The 21,206-nt window shown below is 39.0% G+C and overlaps 1 protein-coding gene across 2 annotated transcripts in view; it reads right to left on the minus strand.

The window, feature by feature from the left end:
- LOC118810646 (inositol polyphosphate-5-phosphatase A) overlaps positions 1-21,206 on the minus strand; it is a 169,643-nt gene that overhangs the window by 10,664 nt on the left and 137,773 nt on the right. For both annotated transcript variants that reach the window (XM_036574585.1, XM_036574584.1), the window contains exons 10-12: positions 14,568-14,663; positions 14,109-14,183; positions 7,890-7,963 (exon numbers count right to left, since the gene is read on the minus strand). In XM_036574585.1, coding sequence (XP_036430478.1) covers positions 7,890-7,963; positions 14,109-14,183; positions 14,568-14,663 — 245 coding nt within the window. The remainder of the gene's footprint in view (positions 1-7,889; positions 7,964-14,108; positions 14,184-14,567; positions 14,664-21,206) is intronic.

Here is a 21,206-nt window from a genome sequence, read left to right on the forward strand (position 1 = left end):
TTTGACTGACTCCTGACATTATTCACCAGATTTGCTCTTAATGTCACTGCCTTAGGCCTGCATGTCTGAGCAGCATGGGGACGAGAAGAGTCCTGTGAGTGTGTGCACACACGTGTTTGAGTGTGTGTACCTCTACAGGCTTTTCTGCTGCTTTTGTCCCTCAAGGTCCGGTCATGTGACTTTGCTACAGCAACCAAGCCCCCTGTCAACACATCTCCTATCAGAGCCCTAAGAGCTGTTATCTTGTTCTACATAATGACAAATAAGTGACAAGCCAAACACTGCCACACTGAGACAGGCTGTGTGTAATGAGGGCAATATAAACTGGCGAATACAGACAAGGGAAGGGGGGTTGATAAGAGTCAAGCTATTAATGAACCAAGGTCAGGGGTTACGAACTGTACTAAGGAGTGGAAGTCACCTGACGCGGCTTTGGCACTGGGATTGGTGGAAGTTATTGGTGTTGTCAGTAAAAGGCGTAGCTGTGGGATGAGGCTGGAATGCTCTCGTTGAAAAACGAAGTGTTTGCTTGCTGTCGTCAGGGGAGTGAAGAGAAAAGAAGAGTGCCCGCCGACACAAACGTGCACACACATTCATTCACAAAATATTCAGTGCCTTGTATGTTTGTCAGCAGAAGTGTGTGAGAATATCTTTTATTATAGTAACCTCAACTCTTACCAATTATTACCTCTAATTATCCCTTTAAAGCAATGGTTTGGTCAAAAATCTAATTTACACAATATTTTCTGTGTTTACCCCAAACATAGTCTTGCAAGTCAGACTTCTGCCTATCATCATATAGACTCACTTCACAAAGGGGGACACTTAGGGAGATTTTCAAAACAGGTTTACTGTAAAAACAAACCCACAGGAAACACATAAGTAGGCAAACATGCCATGCTTAAAAGCTACCAGAAGCTTAAAAAAGCTTCCGTATAACCTTTAAAGACATTACTTCACAAACTTTTTTTATCCAGCATCATGCTGCATGCAGAGGGGGTCACTGCTTGCAAAGTTTGTTTCCCATTGGACAGATAAACTCGCTGTTTGGAAGTGTGTTCACACTGATGTGAGGGTATGCGAGTGACAAAATCCAGATAGCCGCGGCCAGCTTAATGTGCAAAAGATATCAGATGCTCAGATTACATGTAGGTGGAGCATCTAAGGCTTAGACTTCCTAAAATGTAGTCAAACAGGTAAGACGGTTAGTGTCCGAAGTTCGCTTCTTTAGTTTTGCACTGAATCTAGGAGGCTAATCAAGCTAACAGGTAATTTAAAACACATAGCCATCACCTGAGTATTGTGTAAACTGCATGTCTAATTAATCATCAAACAAATCATGTCAATCCATGTCGAGTTGTTAAGTAATCTCAAACAGACCTGCTTATGTGGCTTCTGACATAGTATATTACATCGTAATGTATAAAAACTGACCAAAGTATGAACAACATACAGTTTCCATTCATTGTTAGCTACAATAGCCTTGAAGCTCCAGTGTAAAACCAATGAAGTTTGCACACCAAAAATGCCTTGGCTAATCAACTACATTTGGGATTTCTGGCAAAACCATCACTTTAAGGGCTTTCCATTACAAGACAAAAGGCCATGAATACTCATAACACAGCTAGGCTCAAGCAGTATGCTCTTCATTAACCATCCCCCATGTCCCATGTGCTAAACAAAGGATCCCTTTCAGGAGTGTCAGAACACAGAGACAAATACAAATGGACTCATGTCCATTTGACCTGACTTGCCATTGCAGAGCTTATAGACGTCTTAATGTTCCTTACTGACTGTAATGATTAATGTGATGGCACTTAGAATTCAGCTGTCACTCTGTGGTTGATGGGTGTCCAGCTGCACTGAGACAGTAGCCCAGATACCACATCTGATTCTTTCTGTTAAGGCAATGCTAAGACACATCTACCCAGCTTCATTAAACAGCTGTGAGATCATTGCTCTTAAGTGAAAAAAGACATTGTGTTTTGTGGTGAAACTAAACAGTCTTTTCATGTCACACACATGCACACACCCATACAGACTCACAAGCACAGACACACAAACACTCCATCTGATGCTCAGCATGGTGGAGAGCAGCCCATCTAAATGGATGACATCACTTAGTAGTTTCAGAATGGAACTGGAGGGAGGGGGCAGAGAGAGAAATAGAGAGAGAGCACTGAGATGGATGGAGCTTGGGATGTCACACGGACAGTGACCACCATCACGGTGACATCACCTCCCTCTGTGTTCTTCCAGCCTCAAAAAACACAGCAGCAAAACCTTTATTGTCATAAAACACCACTTTTTACATGCGTTTCACATAGCACAACTGACTGGTCAATTCTGCGATTAATAAACAATTTTCACTGGTTCATTTTCATCTGTTTCTATGGTTACCACCACAGGATACCACTGTGTCCGAGCCTCTTGCAGGCAGTCACAGACGTGCCAACAGGATTTCAGATAAAAATACATACACACACTGTGTGTGTCACTCTCTTGTGAAAGTGGATTCTTATAAATATTAGCGTGCCGTGCTAGTCTAGCATACTAATAGCATGACATGTTAACTTACTTTGGGTAACTTTGGGCAACAAATCTGGACTTGTCAGAGAAAAGATAACTAAATGCAAAGCCTGAGCCCAAGACAATGTCCTTAGTCAGGAATATGATTGGGTATTGACAAATTACCATCTCAAAATTTCAGAATCTGATATCACTGATGATTCCTTGAAACAATTATGAATACATTATCGATAAATGAATTAATAAAAAAGTAAATATTACAGAATGGCTCAAATGTTTAACAAAAAATTCACAGAGGATTTCACAAAAATATTAGTATTTAAAAAGAACATTTAAATAAAATTTACAAAACTGTTTAACAGCCAGGACCAAAGAAATTATAATGTACCTTGGCTGAAGGAGCCTTCACCACAAAACTACAGCTTAGATATTTTATTAGATAAAGTTCAGACTGTATTCATTTAGTTAAATAAATATAGCCGGCTGCTTTGGTAACTGTGCCAAGTCAGAGCACTGAGCACTTCTGGCAGGTGTGGAAAATGCTTAAGTAATTGTACTTAGTCAAATCAAGTGGTCTTTATTGCCTCAGTATAACTTGTATACATTGGAATGAAATGTCATTCTTCGGTCCCATTGTGCAACACACAACAGCAGCACATTACACAAAACTACATAAAGTCCACATACACGATAGTGTAAAACAAATGCAGAATGCATAATACATAATAATGTACTCTTAGTTTCATTTTCAAGAGAAAAACAAAAACACTTTTGATTTATTACTTGCACTTTTTTACATCTTCATTTACTTGTTACAAATCTCAAAGGCCATGAAATCTTTTTGTTTCTTCGTTTTTCTCTTACCAATCAGTGCTTTTATTATTATATTTTATAATATTTCATCATTTTTTATTAAAACATCAATCACATTTCATGTCAATGTAAAATACAACTGCCCACAACTATGCTAATCTGTTTTTGGGCAAAGACCAACACACTGCACAACCAAAAAAATATATATTTTTATCTGTTAACACATTTACTTTTTATTTTTACAAACTTCAGTAGCTCAAGCATATTTTTGACTGCACTTCCACTTTTAATTAAGTGATATTTTGACAGTACCCATACTTTCACTTAAGTACATTCCCCATTGTTCTTTTTTCACCCTTGGCTTTTGGTATAGAGCATAAGGCCTTGAAGTTAAATGGTTAACTGACCACAATGCAACCTAATCTATAATGTGACAAATGTGAACACTTTTACTAGTAATGTTACAGACAGGTAGTGCAGAAGCCCCTATTTCTGTAAAGCCCTGTTTGCACACACAGCAATACTGTCATATTAAACAAAATGTTTATCATGCAAAACATTTATCATTGACAGCAAACAAAAGCACAGAATGGAAATTAGGAACAGTAATTTGTTTTTAGTCTAATCGAATCATATTCTCCATATTTCTAAAAAGAATCAACGGACAGTACCCAGTCATAGCCAGGAACCCTTCAACTCCATCATGTTCTGAAGGTGAATGGTTCCTTGTGTAAAGCTCTAACCAGCTAAGCCTGTGCCACATTGTTCTAATCCTTAGATGTGTGAAGGGCTGAGGACTGAGGGACTGTAACTGAGCTGTTGGTTTAGCAAGAGCCATTCCTCCCTTGCTATGGCAGCACACTCCACTGTGTTAGCTACATATTGTCTGTTCTCTTTTCCTCCAGAAGGAAGTTAGTCTGCAGCTCATCCTCATGGAGCTGTGCATTTTGGAAGATGTATGCTAAAGTGTTGTGTTCATTTCAACGGCACCTAAACCCATTCTCTTCATCAGTAAATGGTGAAAAGATAACAGTAGGTCACCTCTGACCCCTCCTGTCTGACCTCCAACCACCAGCCCAAGCCCGCTAGTCTAGACTCTAGCAAACATATACGCATAAGTCTGGAGCCGTATGTCCCTGTAAAAAACATATTTCTGCACGTCTTCCTTAAACTTTCTCTCTGTCCGTGTAAAAAGAAAGAGCGCTATCTACAGGTCAGTGTCTATCATCTCTCACTCTCTCTGTCTGTTTCATGTCCATTACCAGTAACCCAGTTAGTGTGAGAATAAATAGAAACTCTTTCCTCCAGTCTTTCATTGTCCTCTAAATTCCCACAGGTCAATTGCTCCATTCAATTTCACCATTGATTTTACTCAGAGAAGACAACAATAAAATCATACAATGACTCCACTAACTGCACTCCCTTTAGGTCAATCAGAATATATCACTAGGGCAGGCCTACCAGTAACAGGGATTACTATATTCAGAGAAAGATAACACGCTCTACAATACTGGCATGCATCAGTGCTCGAGACAGGGAAATCAGAAGACTTTGAACCTCTCGTTAATTATTCACATAATTTTCCCCTCATAAATTTGTTCTGCATGTGAGGCATCTTATGATTCAATATCTGGTCTAAACTCGTTCAACTCACCAATGTATAGAGTAAAGATGTCAGCCACTGTATCACCACATATGATTCCACCAGTAGACATTTCTATGGTTTTGTGCCTGCACGTTAAATCTGATATTCACAAACTAGGAGTACACAAAATGTTTTTGGATTTAATGTGTTTGTCTTTGCGTGAACATGTGCATAAGTGTTTTCCACTGCTGATTGGCGCAGTCGGTCTGGCTCCAAGACTAGTGTTGGCGAGAGAAGGCCAAATTCCACACACTCATGCTTTAGCGCTTAGCCTCGTCAAAAAACAAAATCACACACACTCCTCTGTAGAGCCCACTCTGCGAATTTACAGCTTGTAACACATTCTTTAAACAAAAACTTACACATGGTGTGTAAATGGAGGAAGACAAGAACACACAGGTCCTGATCAGAGGTGTCAGTGTTATGTGAGCAAGAGCAGCCTTTGACCCAAAGATGGTACACTATGCTGAGATCTGACCCCAAAGTGTTCAGCACTTAAACTGGAATTTAGGTAAGCACAGAGAGGACTGCATCAACGGACTGCCAGCAGATCTCAAAAGAAAGAAAGAAAGAAAAAAAAATAACCCTCACAAGCACAGCTAAAGATGGCTCATAGTCATGTACACCTCCATTTAAAAGTTTGGAATCACTTGTCATTAATTTTGTATGCAATAATAACAATATCTGGATGTGACCTGGTGGTAATTTTAGATGTTTTATTTAGCAAGTATTTTGGGAACAACAAGAAATTATTTGATAAATAATGTTGTGTCATTTGTAATTGTAATCTGTAACTGTGATATGTTTACAATCTCATCAGCCTCTAGATTTGATCACTTTTGAAATGAGATTCTTATTAATTTATTTTCACTTCATTCTTGATGCAATACATTTTTCTCTGTCAGTTCAGAATAATCTACTTTTAGCAGAATTTTTTTTCTTTTTTTTTTAAGTTTCCAGATGCTCTACTTATTATTTGAATTTGAATATGATCTGGTGATGTGAGAGGGGAAATGAATCAATCTTTAGCCTTCCAATCCAGCTCCAGAGTGCTGGGAGGCCTTCCGATATTTTCAAACATGTTTAATTTTTATGACTGAAAATGCTCGCGAGTCCTATAGTGTGAGATGGTCAGTGACGTAACGAAATAAGTAATTCAAGTAACAGCCAATAGTTAAGAAAGAGAAAAGGCGAAGGGACATGTATACACAGATGTAGAATCTGTTTTGGCCTTTATAACATTTTTAATGCATGGACAAGAACATCAAAGCTCCCGCTTTACAGTGACGTTTGGGGTTTTCAGTGCTTATTCTTAACTAAAGCCCATTGTTTGCCTAATCATCTAGCGTGCAACCTCATGACAAAAATGTTTGGGAGATGCTCCCTGTTATACAAATCTGTAGGAGTTTCTAAGGCGTGTAACAAACGTCTGGCTTTAGAGTAAGGAAAACACCAAAATATGCAGGGCAGGAATAATTTAGGACCTCTGATGCCTTTTAAATGCATCTAACTACAATAATTACACACTCTTAATCTATAACAGCATAAACAGCTAAAAAGGCAGTAGCTGTCAGATCACACAGAGGGGCAGTTTACTAATTGTGTTTTCTAGAAAATTTAAAGTGAGTGTGTGTCAAGCAAAGCTGATAGGGTGGTGCGTGCTAGTGTTAAAGTGATTGAGGGGGGTGTGTGTGTGTGCTCGTCCTTCCGTGGCCCTATGCAATAACCTCACAGATGGTCAGGGGTGTTTCAGGGCTGTCCATGTGATGGAGAACAATTGCTGAGTGCTTGATTGCTCAAGAAGCACAAGGCATATCTGACAGGGGGAGGGTGTGTGTGTGTGTGTGCACGTGGGGGCTGTTTAAGTTTAACTAAGCTGTGTCTTTTCTCTCACCTCTGACAATAATGTGGCTTGTAGCAGACACTACTTGCATCAAATCAAATTTTATATACTCCTTAATGGCTTTGGATTTTTGATTCATCACAGGCGGCAGCACAGGAGCATGGTTTGCCTCCCCTTGCCATGCTGCAACTCAGCCATTTCTCATAGCAGGCTGGACAATTCAGGATTATATACTGGAGACAGATGAGAGTAAAAGTCACACAGTGTAAAAGCCTAATAAATCCACCTGTCACTTATGCAAAGCCATGTAAATGGAGATGGCTGATTAAGACATAGTCATTTAAAAATAGACATGCGCACACACATGCACTAACACACACACCTACCATGGCCCCTCCTCACACCAGCCAGTGGAGCAGTTTATCAAGTAATTATTGTTTGATTACAGCGTTTCATTATCTACACTGATTGAGTCAGCGTTGACGCCAAAGGTCAAGCACCATTAGCACGGGCCATGCTTTGGCCCCCCGCTGGTTTTCTGAAAGGCCTAATTGTACATTCATTTGTTTGAAGAAGAGGACACAGACAGAAAGGCTGCTATGGAATATTAATGCCGTTCTTCCCAGAACAAGCACGATGAGCCAAAGAAAAAGGGGCACCTAGTCCAAAAGCACAGGGGGTGAATCTGCTGGTGTTTGTACATACAAATCACAAAGAGGGTAACGATTTCAATATAGTATATATATCAATATAAAAAACCTTCAGTCTATTTTAAGAAAGAAAAATTCAAAACAATAATGCATTTCAGACTTCATCCAGGAGCAAATGTGTGACATCTTCATCGAGTCCAGTGTGATGCACTCACTTCGTCTCCCATTTGAGTGATGACTCCGATTGCCCACTCTATACCTCATATAGTATCAACACAAAGCTCATACAAAATTAAACGCTCAGTGACATAGATGAACAAACACTGAACACACACAATATGACTGCACAGTCACAGGTGACAGTGTAACAGACCAGAGATGAGAAAAAAGTGAGATGGAGAGGCCATACCTGGGAGGAAAGGAAATCTCCAGCTCGTACAAACGATCCTTAAAGACAGACAGCTCTTTGTCAAACTCTAGTAGCTGTAAAGGCAGAGAAAGAAACAAAGAAAGTCATAAACACATAATATATATATATAACACTGAACACTGTATATTATATATATATATATATATATATATATATATATAAATAAATAATCACTTAAATGGTTTCACTAGGGAATTAAGCATTGTAGGAGAAGACTCATTGTAGGAGAAGACTCAGAGCTGTTATATTCGCAAAGGGAGGCTGCACAAAGTATTAAAAGAAGGGTGCCAACAATTGTGGCTCACACAGATTTGAGAAAAAATTATTTATTTCCTGACAAAATTTACTTTTTTTTCTCCAACAATGTACTGCAAATAAAGATTAGATTTTTGTAGATATTTTAAATGAAAGATTCAAAGTATTAGCAGTAAAGAATGATTTTTACAGCCTGTTATGCTCATATTTACCAGGGGTGCCAACATTTGTGGAGGGCACAAGTTTAGTAGGCCAATAACACATCACCATCTCCTATTAAATAAGTTTATCATGATTTTTCTGAGGGTCTCATTCTGAAAGAGCAAACTGACTCAACAAATATCACCCACAAAACAGATTAGATGGCAGAACACAGGCCAACAGGAGGTGTTATGACTGCTAATTATTGCCAACTTCTCCAGCAATGCTTGGACCCTACTAACCGCTGATTGAGGCTATATTTGAGCAGCAGTTTAAGTAAATTGGATGTCTTCAGGCTTTCTCTTGGACCTCATAGTGATAAAAATGATGATTTTACAATCATGGAGTGTGTATGGTGTGATGGCCACGTGTATGAGTGTGTGTATTTGTGTATCTTTTGATACTGTGCTCTATGACAGTAAGTGTGCTTATAACACTAGATTTGGGTGTGTTTATGTGCGGGTGTTGTTCATCAATCATGCTCCCTCACAGCTGCACACGCTCAGAGGGAGTTGAACTATCTGAGACGCAAGGATGACTGAGACAGACTAAAGCCATTAATCAAAGCTGAGCAGAATAATTAGCCTGTGTGTGTACACATTAATTATGAGAGAGACCAACAGGTACAACTGACACCTGCATCACTGCCCTGTGTGTATACGTGTGTGTGTGTGTGTTTGTGTACATGTGTGACAGCTACTTGAAAAAACAAATATACTCTTGTATTTGTTTGCATAATGGTTGTGCTGGTCTGCAGTGCTACTAAATTCCATGTTATTGTGATTGTGTGTGAGTGTTATTTGAGCCGGCAGCTTGTTTGGTTCAGGAGGGCAAATAAGAAGCATTCATCACTTTACCAGAGTGTTCATACACACTGACACACACAAACTACATGCTTGAGTGAATACATGAAACAGGTTCTGTCTGTGTGTATAAGGGCCCTGACACACCAAGCTGACTGTTAGTCGTTGGACGCTGCCGATGAGCATAAGTAGCTGACAGTCGCTTGTAGTTTGTGCAGCATTGTTGGCTGTAGTTGGCTTTCGTCAGTGATGTTTTGCCCAAAAGACCATGTTGAATCATTTTTAGTGGTTGGCAGTGAAAGCTGAGCAAAGCCAGCATACAGCAAGTGTGAATATTGTATTTCCTATGAGAAATTCTGTAATATTGTTATAAATAAACCATGTGAAATATACACTATATACGCTTGAAACGTCTGAAGGTGACACATTAACATTAACACATTAACATAAAAAAAAACTTTAACATTTTTGTCATACAATAATGAAGAAGTGCCAGCTTTGCATCTTAATTTTAACTGTTTATTGTCCAAATACTCCTTTTCTCACAAGCATGACATTTTATGTTAGCCTTAAGGTAACAGTGGATTACTTTACCTTTCACATACGAAGATTTAGATTAAATGTGAATTTAATGTCTTGCACTGCAGTCTCAACAGTTTTACAGTGTGTGTGTGTGTGTGTGTGTGTGTGTGTGTGTGTGTGTGTGTTTGAGTTGCTTGGGAGGACAAATGTCTCAATTTTGCATTGAGCAAATGAGTGAAATTACGCACAGCATTCTTTCAGGCAAGCAGGTAAGTAATGCTTTGGGGCCTGTTTTGTGAAAAGTGTGTGTGTGTGTGTGTGTGTGTATTGTGTGTATATGTGTGTGTGAGAGAGAGAGAGAAGAAAATGTTAAGTAATTCACTTAGCAGCAGTGGGACAGAAATTTCACACTACATTTCATCGCAGCTCAATTAAGCAGAATGATTTGCTGGTCTGGTAGGTCAGCAGTAAAAACTGAGCTTCATAGAAGTTCAAGGGCCTGCAGCATTATAGAGGTCTGGCAGTTTGTCAGCTTGCAATGACCTTGAGGTTCTAAAGGGCTGCAGAGGAGATCACAGGGCCAGCAGAGAAGACAAGGGCCCAGATGAGGAAGTACCATGCGGGGGGGGTTATCTGAGCATTGCCTCAAAATTTTCACTTCGCCCTAAATAGCCCCCCCCCACGTAAATCACAGGGGCTTTGATTACTCTGGAGCTGTGCCTTTCTGGAAAACTGCAAAGTAAAATGTCCCTAGGCTCTCTGTTGGATGATGCTATGTCCCCTGCCATAACTGTGCTTTGATTTATACTTTGTCAAATATGGCTCTGACAACACCTGCTGCCATTAAATGGCATCGATAAGAGCAGGGAGAGAGGTCATTTAATTTGATTTTTACACTGCACACTTTTGCCTCCATTGCAGGGCCAATATTTCCCCCACTTTTATGATGTATTCATGATTTTGTGTCAAAACGATATACTGTCAACTCAAACAGGAAAGAGCAGGAAGACGCTGGACATTCATCACCTCCCAAACACCTTGCACGCATCACATCAATACACTTCTGCATATATCACAGTTAATGTGCTATTCATTTTTCAATGTGCTAGTCAATTTATATGCTTATAAATAAAAAAGGAAAGTCTTGATACCTTAATGAGAGCTTATTCTTTAAGCATATAAAATTTTAAGCATTCACATTTTCATATGCCTTTGACAATTCATATACATCCAAAAAACTATATAGAGAATAAACATTGTTAATTTTCATAACTTCTGCTACTTTCTGATTAAGTAGACTATAGATACTATAGCCATATAGCCATATTTCTGTCAGCATGTGATCAGTTGATACCAGCTATGGCTTCCAAATCAAGACATGCAGAAAAAAGTCAGTTTGATATGAGATGTTGATCTGTACCAAATTGAGAAGTTATTATTGAGTCCAGATAATGCATTACTGCCCACGATAACATATCCAGACATCTATAATTACGTTGTTCCTCTCTTAACACATCTGTGATGAGAAGAAATGACAAAGCTGACTTTGAGTTTGTAAATACTGCATCAGCCTACACGTCGCAGGAGCTAAAAGCATACAAATTGCTAGAATCGTAATTGTTTGGGCTGTGGAAGGGTCAGCAATATTCTGTCTTTACCATCAACTACACAATTATATGATGTTGTGAACACAAGGTGAGCAGTAGCTAACGTGATGCATCTACGTTTGATGTGGTTAATCAGTGTTGGCGTTAGCTTAAGCTAACGTGAGCCCGACTAACATTCTGGCGTTAACTGTATTCATTGTCTAGTTAAAATGAAAGAGACATAGACAGAGACAAACAGTTAGAGCACAAAAGTCAATCATGAATGTCAGTCGAAAATGAAAATACAGAATTCATGTTTCACCTAATTGTCTACCTCTAATGAAATAATGACAGTAAACTTCGGTTTGGGAAGATGGCTGTAAGTTGTTTCTGTTTATTCTTGCTATCCAAATATTTCTCCTTTGCTGGCTCAGCTCTTAAAGCCTCTTTCCCCTTACAATATCAGACAGCTGTGATGCTATAACAGCCGTTTTGTTTTTTGTTTCTGTTGTTACTACAATCATGAACCATGCAGCACAGCATGGCTATATTGTATCTGTCAGGACACTTTATTAACACAAAGCGCTATTTGCACAAATGGTGGGGCTATGAGCGCCGCTGGTATGTCAACAATATGGAGGCAGCGACAAGTGTGACATCAGTCGAATACTATTTATATTCCAAAAAGTACAGACTTTCTAAAAATAAACCACTGTTTTTCAAGAGATAAAGGAGAGTAATTTGTTACATTCACACAAAAGGACTTAACTAAAATTCTGACATTTAGACGCTCCTGAAGACTTGATTAACTGCATCAAACATGCTAAAGTAGAAGCCAAAAAATTTATTTAATATTGGTCAATATAGGAGACTGTTATCAACAAAGACTGTGAAGGCTTTTCCCATATAATGTGAGTACATAAGTACATGACTGCAACCTAATGGAATATATTTGAAAAGAAAGTTCTGTGGTTATCAGAATGTTAATAAATATGTGCTAAACCTCTTAAACTCTAGGCTTATTACACTTATGGTGTATTTTCTGATAACTACTAGGTGTGTAGGATATTATCTAGAAACTACATTCACTATGGTTTATAGTTATGAGAGTCAGGAACTTAAGTCTATATCCAGTGAAGTTTCCTTGGCATTTAAGGGGTTTAATTAAGGGAAAAAGAAAAGAAAAAAAAATCAACGCTGATTGCTTCCATACTTTTAGCCAGCAGTGTATGAAAATGTTTTAATCACACACATGCACAAAACCCTTCAGAAAGAAGTTTTAGTTTTTTAGCAAATCCTCAAAAGCCATTTGAGCGTCCACCCCATGTTTGCAAAGCGTTTAGATAGGCAGACATTCATAGAGTGTGTTTAGCCTCGTCCGCTTGAAGCCTGTGCCAGGGTCACATTAGATTAGCGCTGAAGCTGCTCTGCTGCTTAGACCGCCTGACAGGTAAAATATGGATCGGTCCGCGCAGGAAGGTTCGTGTTATTTATTTATTTGGATTCTTAAAAACTCTTGCGGTTTGAGCAATGTAGCGGTCGAGGACGCGAGCAGCATGAGGAGTGTGACAGAAAAGTTCATCACTCACTCCACTCCTCCCTCCCTCCTCCGCTCTGCTCTCATCCTCCTGTCCCACCGGCTGGCCAGCTACAGCAGATAAAGTTACAATAAAGAGATACTGAAACAAAATCAATGGCAATGGGACAGGGAGGGGGAAGATGAGCGATTGGGTGGGGGGGTAGAGTGGAAGGGAGCACGCACAGTGCAGTCCTCGGTTCCTGAGCAACTCAGCTGGCCACTACACACACACCCTCCCCCTCTGCTGCGAGCCCTGCGCCCCCTCGACGCAGCGGTCCCCGGAAAATTTAATCTTCCCAAATCCTCATCAGAGCTCTCCATCCTCCGTGCCTGACAGCCACTCGGATAATTAATTATACAATTTCGATGGGAATATCGACTAAACAAAGCTATTAATCATAGCAAAAGTCAATAGGCATGGACACATTCAATCATGTCCCCAGCAATGATTACTCCTCTCAAAATACAATAATTATTTTCAAGAGCTGCCTCGAATTAAATTTCTGTCAAGCTGGTACAAGTCTAGTAGTTGATGAAGGATGCAATGGATTTTTATTTATTTATTATTTATTTATTTTTTGGCAGGAGAAGACATTTGTCCTTTTGGAAAGGTAGTTTGTTTTATAAGGCTCATAAGACAGTGTGTTTAACTAGACCATGACCATCAGATTATCTCTCATGAGCCATTAGGTCATTTATCTAACTGTTCTCCAGCCATATGAATGAACAAACACGCATGCACGTGTGCGCGCGCACACTCACACACACATCCACGCACACAGCTCGAGCTCATCAATACAGACTGTGCTGTATATAAAGCTAAGGCTAGGACAAGCTCACAAATGTGTTCTCTCCAAAGGGTGCAGGTGAGGACAGACTCCAGCACCAAAGTGAGATTCAGACTTGGAGACTATTCTGAACTTTAAACTGACCTCAGTCAGAGGATCAAAGTATGAGTGCACATACAAATGTATGCACAAGACAGAAAAAGACTTCATATCTGTACTTATCACATCTGCACCTAAAAGCACTCTCACAATGAAAGACACTATGTGCCTAATTGCCTTAATCTACTTAAAAACAGTCTTAAGTGGGCCTCTTCAACTGTGTTTTCTCAATGTCGCTCTTTCACTTCCTCATGACGACATGGACCAATGTCTTGAGGATGCCACATTCTTTCCTCTTTGAAGAACTTTCAAAAAAAAATCTAATTGGATAAAGCACTGCGAAAATTAGAAAATACACAGCTTACCAGCGTTCCATTGTTTTCCCGGAAAACATCCTGGTTAATATAGTTAAAAAGCTTCTTTTCGAGTTGTAGCACCACCTATAAGAATACAGGACCAAGGGTGAGTAAACAGCATGCAAGATAAGAAGACCAACATTATAATTTGTGACCTGAAGGTACAGCGTTAGCCTGTGTCTACATGCAGAGGGCAACTCTGCATGTAGACACGGGCCAAGGAGAAGAACTTTATTTTATATATACAGGATTTTATTTTAAAGACATGAAGTTATTTAGGCCTTCACACGGTGATATTCTAATACTGTATCTGCTCTCTGAGTGGTATGAATTTGAAAATACAAACGGGGCTCTCTTAAGACATCAGTGAATGCTTGAGGCCCTTTATAGAGGGCTGTGTGATACCAGGTTGAAAAATGCCAAGCTATTAAGCAGACATAAAATAGTGTGTGTTTGAGTGTGACTCACCTTGCGGTCATTGTCTGACTCTCTGAATATGACTTTGTCCACTTCATTGGTGTCTGCAGCTCGAACTGTCTGCATGGTAGCTGTGGAGCATAGACTCTGGATGTAGGGAGACGGGGGGAGGGGGGAGAGAGAGAGAGAGAGAAAACAATTACAAAACAAGCCAATAACAATAACAACTAAGTATTGGATTGATTATTGATATGTGTACGACATTTAAAAAACAGAGGTGAGGAAGCTCAGGAAGCAGATTTAAAGGGACTAATCCACATTAGCAGCCAGGTTTGGTCACATCTGATCGAATGTGTGCATTTCGATCTTAAAAAAACTTGACCAGGGTCAGGCTTAACGCTTAAAGTATTTGTAAGGCATTTAAACCCAGGTTATAAACAGTTGCTAAAAATAGAAATAATAGTTTATATATAACTAAATAACTGTAATACTGGAATCATATGTTTGTAAACCACTATGATGAGATTTTTTGGATATTAGGCAAAATTATGCAGACTGCTACTGGTTGAGTGACTACTGATTTTAGCCAATAGATTAGAGAAGCTACCTTTCCAAATGGAAAGTAAAAATTACTTTAAATAATTTAAATATCTACACAGTCATATTGGTAATTAATTTATTCATAATTCTCTATATTTTGTGAACATTATTAACAATAATCTTATTTGTTCTACATAATTCTGAAAAACGCCTTTCCAGGAAGAAGTTTGCCATGTGTTCAGGACAGTCCCTCCACATTCACACAAATATCCCAAGATAAAAAATAAAAATTCACAGTAACGATACAGAAGAGGCATGCTGATTGGATGGGATTTTTTTTTAAGTACTCTCATTTTTACAATATTTCACAGTAAATACATAAGCAGGTTAATCCTCTATATAGTATGAAGTTGAGGTCTACATATGTATTTCAAAAACTATTGTTTTATTTAAAATTTAAAAAAAAACCATGCTGAGAGTGTGCAATGCTATTAAAAAAAAGGTTTGATCTGTTTAACACTTTTTGGTCACTGCATAATGCCACATCATTCCATTTATTTCATTCCACATGTGGAAAACAGTAAAAAATAAAAAGAAAACGTACAATAATGTTACAGTGTAACTCATTACAGCATTTCCAGAAAGATGATGATTTGAGCACTACAATTCTACACGCTCTTTGTAAACCTCATAAGTATGCACACAAGCGGGAACTTTCTTTAAAACAGGAGGACGAAGAACAAGAATGCTGCTATTCTCAAATTCTACTCAGACTACAAACTATCACTCTCCTGATATAACAAGCGCTGCAATAAGTTCCAGAGAAAGCTGCCGAGACTGAGGACCCTCTTATATCACACAGTTCCTCACATACACAAAACAAAAAAAACACCCTAATTACACCCAGTGCATTTTAATGATTCTGAAGAAGCAGAAACAGAAAAAAAGAAAACCCATCATCTCCTTTCGACCCTCTTTATGTCGAGGTATTGTACTGACCCCAAAGACTGCGTGCATGGCTAAATTCCCTTTTGTGGAGTCTTTTAACAATTAGTTAAACATTCGACCATCTGTGTTTGAAGACAGTTGAATGAGGTAAAGCCAGTCCCACTGGTTCCCATCCCACAGGCCTGATTGAAATTCAAAGCACAGATTAGTTAATCAGGTCAAGCCAATATAACAGAGAGAGGGGGGAAAAAGGAGCCTTTAGAATGAAATGTCACAAATCAGGTCAGAAAGCCCACAGAGCTGCACAGCAGATTAAAACAAACAGCGGCGGAAAAGAGAAGAGCAAACCTCCTTCCCTCACTTCTTCTTCCCCTCCCTCCTCTCTCCATTTAGCTGCTTTCTAAAGCCCTAACAAATCGCTCCATCTTTCGCTCATTTGGGTCCAAGCGGCAGCTCAGGGCGCTCCCCTGGCAGCCTTATACTAATGCGCTTTACTGGGCTTAAGCTGCTTTAGGCAATGAATAAGGCCAAGAAGGAGCTCCCAAAAAGGCTAAAGACAGAGATACTCTCCCTATCAGAAAGTCATTGTAGCCACCCAGGCTGAAACAATGCAGGGAAATTCATTTTTTTCAGTTTCCAAAACAATTGCTGAAAAAACTGTATTTCCCTCAGCTGATAGCTGATAACTGTTAATCACAGCAAATTACCGTTGACTGATCAGTAAAAATAAACCTGAGGAAGCCAAACACAACTAGAAGAAAGTCGGCTGTGATGGAGGGGGAAAACAGCTCGCCAAAACATTATCTTATTCAAATGAGGTGCTCATGTTAGTGACTTCACCAAAGGTTTGGCTTTTTACTCTCTTCAACAGAAACCCTCCTTCTGTCGATCTCTCCGCTGAAGAGTTAGCCAAGCAGAAAACCCTGGTGATTTGAGAACAGCCAGAGTACCAGAGACCGGCTCAACCTTATTGAAATGAAGAGCATCCATTTACGAGTACAGAAGCACAAAATCCATTCATGTTCAAATGATTTCTATAATCCACGGGGCACTGCATCGGCTAGGCGCTGATGACATTCAGTTACAATTCCATGTGAAGAGTTTGATGGACAGTGTCTCCTCCTCCAAATGTACGCATTTGCACAGTATGTGCGCACACACATGCATGCACACATGCAAGCACTCGCACCATCACACTCACATATACACTATCTTGCACAAGGTACATTCTCTTGCTTCTTTCTCCTGGCTGTTCAGCTTATTATTATTACTATTACTATTATTATTATTATTATTATTATTTTTTATTATGGTGGTACTAGCAGTAACAGAATTAGGAATAATAGAAATAGTATTTGCATAGTACCTTTCATACATAGACAAGCAGCCCAACTGCACTGCAGATTAAAAGTTTGAAAATCACTTGTCATATTAATAATTAGTGGCATTTTTATTCAATAAAAATGCATACAGGGTACCATGAAATACAACAAAACCAAACGTTTTTGTTTTATTCGACATATATGTTTCTGAGGAAACTCAAAAAATGATTAAATGATAAATACACACACACACACACACACACACACGAACACACACACACACACAATCTAAGCCACTTATCCTCCTGGGTCGCTGGGGGGTGCTGGAGCCTATTCCAGCAGTCACTGGGCAGAAGGCAGGAAACACTCTGGACAATTAATGTAAATAGATTGCAGTACTGCAGTCTATTTACATTAATTCCTTGACTCTCAAGATTTGATCACCACTTTTCAAATATGAAGCATTCTGAATGTTAATTTTATTCAGCCATTCTTGATGCATAGAATACATCTTTCTCAGTCATTATGGAAGCATCTACAGCTCTGTGCATCATACCAGACATATTTAAAATTTCTTAATTTTTTTTTAAAGCTTCTTACAAAATTATAGCTTTGCTGTGCTGCCGGTCAGCTGCTTAGTATACATCTGCAAGCAAAAGTTTAAGGTATTTGCTGATTAAGGATGCATTTATTGAGGTAAGCTGACATTTCGTATTCGCCAACTTTCATGTTTAAGGCACCTCAGTGTAACTGCAGCATCATTTAAGATGGAACGGAAAATTCAAATGAGAAGCTTATTATTTAAGAGCTTTGGTAGTTTTGTTAGCCACTTTAGTTTTTTTTTATAAAATATCACACAGTGGAATATCTTGAACTCCCGAACTCTGAGCGTTTTTTAGAGCAAAGTCAGAGTTACAGCTTGCATACCAACATGGAAACATGATCTTCTTAATGACGTAGTCACAAACTATGTATAGCTGAAACCTATGAAATTGTAGAGCAGTATCATCTAAATAGAATCATTTAACACATATGCAACAAATTTGGTTTTATATTAGAACAATGATGGTCACTACTTTATAATACACTTCTACAAGGTCCATTTATGACATTTGTGTGGTTGTATTCACCAAAATCAGAAATAACTCATTTTAATGTGACTATTTTCCAATTTCTCTTTATCATTCAGAATTAAACAGGCTATTTTTATGTTACGAAACATTAAAAATGCATACATACTGCTTCAAACTCTTAATTTAAAGAAAGTTGTGTCCAGTTAGAGAAAATTCATGTGTTACTTTTAACACATTCAAAACAACACAAAATGTATTAAAACTGATAAGACAAAGTTTGCTTTTGAGAGTGTAATTACATATTTGATCGATTTACTGTAATCACTAAAGTTTAAACATTTCTTTTGTAGAAACATCAAAAGCTTCTTAATCTGAGTGCAGAGAAGTTCTTGTCTTGTTTAAAAAGTGAAAAGTGAGGCCTTTCAATATGGAAGGAGATTGATGCTCTTATTCATTCTTATTCACTGATGAAGACTGACCAGCAAGTCACAGGACATCTTGCTGTCATGTCCAGCTGACTGAGCACTACTGATCAATCATACCACACACACCCACACACAAGTGTGCATGCACCTCAAAGTACGCACACACCCACACAGAGAACATCTCTTTCCTTATTTCTTTAAACATTACTTGTCATGTGATTCCTCTCACCTTATTTAAGCTGCATCATAAATTAGAACCCCATGCTATTGCTTATGGGCATCTTCAATAGCAGGTCAGCCCTGGTCCTGGGCCAAGAAGGCCCAGGTGCTCTCTAATAATACACACTATAGAAACAGCCCTCGCACTGACCTGAGGACAGCTGCTGACCAATCGTTAACCCGGCCCAGGCAGCTAATTGTGGATCATGCATGAGTAATAGCTATACAGAGTAATGTGACCAGAGAGAGAGAGAGAGAGAGAGAGAGAGAGAGAGAGAGAGAGAGAGAGAGAGAGAGAGAGAGAGAGAGAGAGACACAAAAACAGAGAGCGATGGCTAGGATAAGCTTCTTTGGGTCTCTCTAGCATCCACAGTGAGAGGGTAAACAGAGAAGTCTTTTTCAGCTGCTCCATCAAAGGGCAGTGTCTAAATAAATTACATCTGCCCACACTCACTGACCCCCTTAAATGATATTAACATAACTCATTTGAGGGCAACTGGGCTTTTCATTTGATACTCGAGGATGAAATGAAAAGCAGGGGGAGGTGGGAGAGGTAAGAAGAGGAAATTACTAACTATAGCTGCTTGAGAGAAGAAAAAAAATCAAAAAAGTATAAATAGAACAATGTATTTGTTAATACCAAAAGTGTCTGCAAGTTTCCTTCAGTTAAATGCAACACTTTAAAACTTTAACACCACAGACAGAATTACTATACAGCAAATTATAAATAAAAAATCTTCGGAGTAACTCTCACCCACACTTTTCTGGCTCAACAGCAGACAACATCAACGTACACCCCTGGTTCTCGCAAGCAACCCTGTAATATTCAAAGTATGTGTGACATCAAAAAAAAAAAAAGGAAAACAAAGAAAAAAACCGATCTGCATCCTAAAACGTAAGATCATATAAATTCAAATAAGTGAATATACTAAAAGCCTTCAATTTGAAAAATATAACTACATACGAATTACGATTTTTTAAAGCCAACAAATCAGAAATTCCAACACATTTTTTACCGTGACATATTTTCAAACGAAACACAGTATCAGGGAGAGTCTCAGAGCTTTTGGTCTATGACAGGTGGGGTTAGTGGAAGCTAAAAAGTGATTTTAATGGTTAATATTATTTTGTTGAACGATGACGTAATCCACACTCAGAAAAAGTTTCAGAGGTGAGCAAAAGTTATACACACTTTGATAAAAGGAAACGGAAAAACAAGACTTTAGTCTCTTAAATGATATGAAATGATGACTTGTGCTTATTACGAACAGGCACACAAACTGAAAAAAAAAGGATAAAAGGATTAAAAGGACATGTAGACACCTTGTGTAAAACCTAAAATAAAATAAAAGCAAGTTTGTTTGTTTGCTACCTATGTAGTCACAGTTAAAAGAAAAATAATTTAAAAACACTGAGTGCAAATTTAGCAACAATATGTGTATGTGTGTAATACGCAAGTCCAGAGCAGGTTTACATCAAACTTGGTGAGTACTATGGCTTTAACAGATCATCAGTGAGGAACACAATAACGATACGGGGACAGAGGTGCCCGCGTCCACTGCATGTCTCTGACATGTCTCTGACATGTCTCTGACCACCTCGAACATCTTATCCATGAGCCAGTGGGCACCAGCAGCTGGCAAAGTTCAACACAAGCACTGTTCATTAGTTCTTTATAGCCTATGGCTCTTTTTTCAGCAATGGACATCAATGGTCTTAGGCTGAAACAAACAAACCAACTGTGTAAGCTGAGTGCAGTTGACAGGAGTGTGTAGGGTCTGTGTGGGCCAAGCTGGAGGACGACTGAGGAGCAGTTTTGGGAGCGGCCTGCTGTGTCTGAAGCTCTTAAGTGAGTTAATCCTATCAATGGGAGAGAAATCGCTGCTCAGTTACAGATGCTCTGACCTACAGAGAGAGGTTAAAGCCATGTGTTCCACAACAAATCCCTTTCTCAGAACACACACACACGCGCCTTCTGCTCCCACAGCCATGCACAGCTGGAGTGGCTTTACTGAGTCCAGCTCAAACATACTGCTCATGCAAGGGCCCAGCTTAAGGCATGCTTCAGCATGCATGCACACACACATCAGTATTGAATTTAATTTTGTTAGAACTTGTATTTAATCAGTATCGTTACACCAAATTATAGTGTTACAAAAATAC

Source organism: Colossoma macropomum, unplaced genomic scaffold (assembly GCF_904425465.1).
Source record: "Colossoma macropomum unplaced genomic scaffold, Colossoma_macropomum, whole genome shotgun sequence".
NCBI classification, from domain to species: domain Eukaryota; kingdom Metazoa; phylum Chordata; class Actinopteri; order Characiformes; family Serrasalmidae; genus Colossoma; species Colossoma macropomum.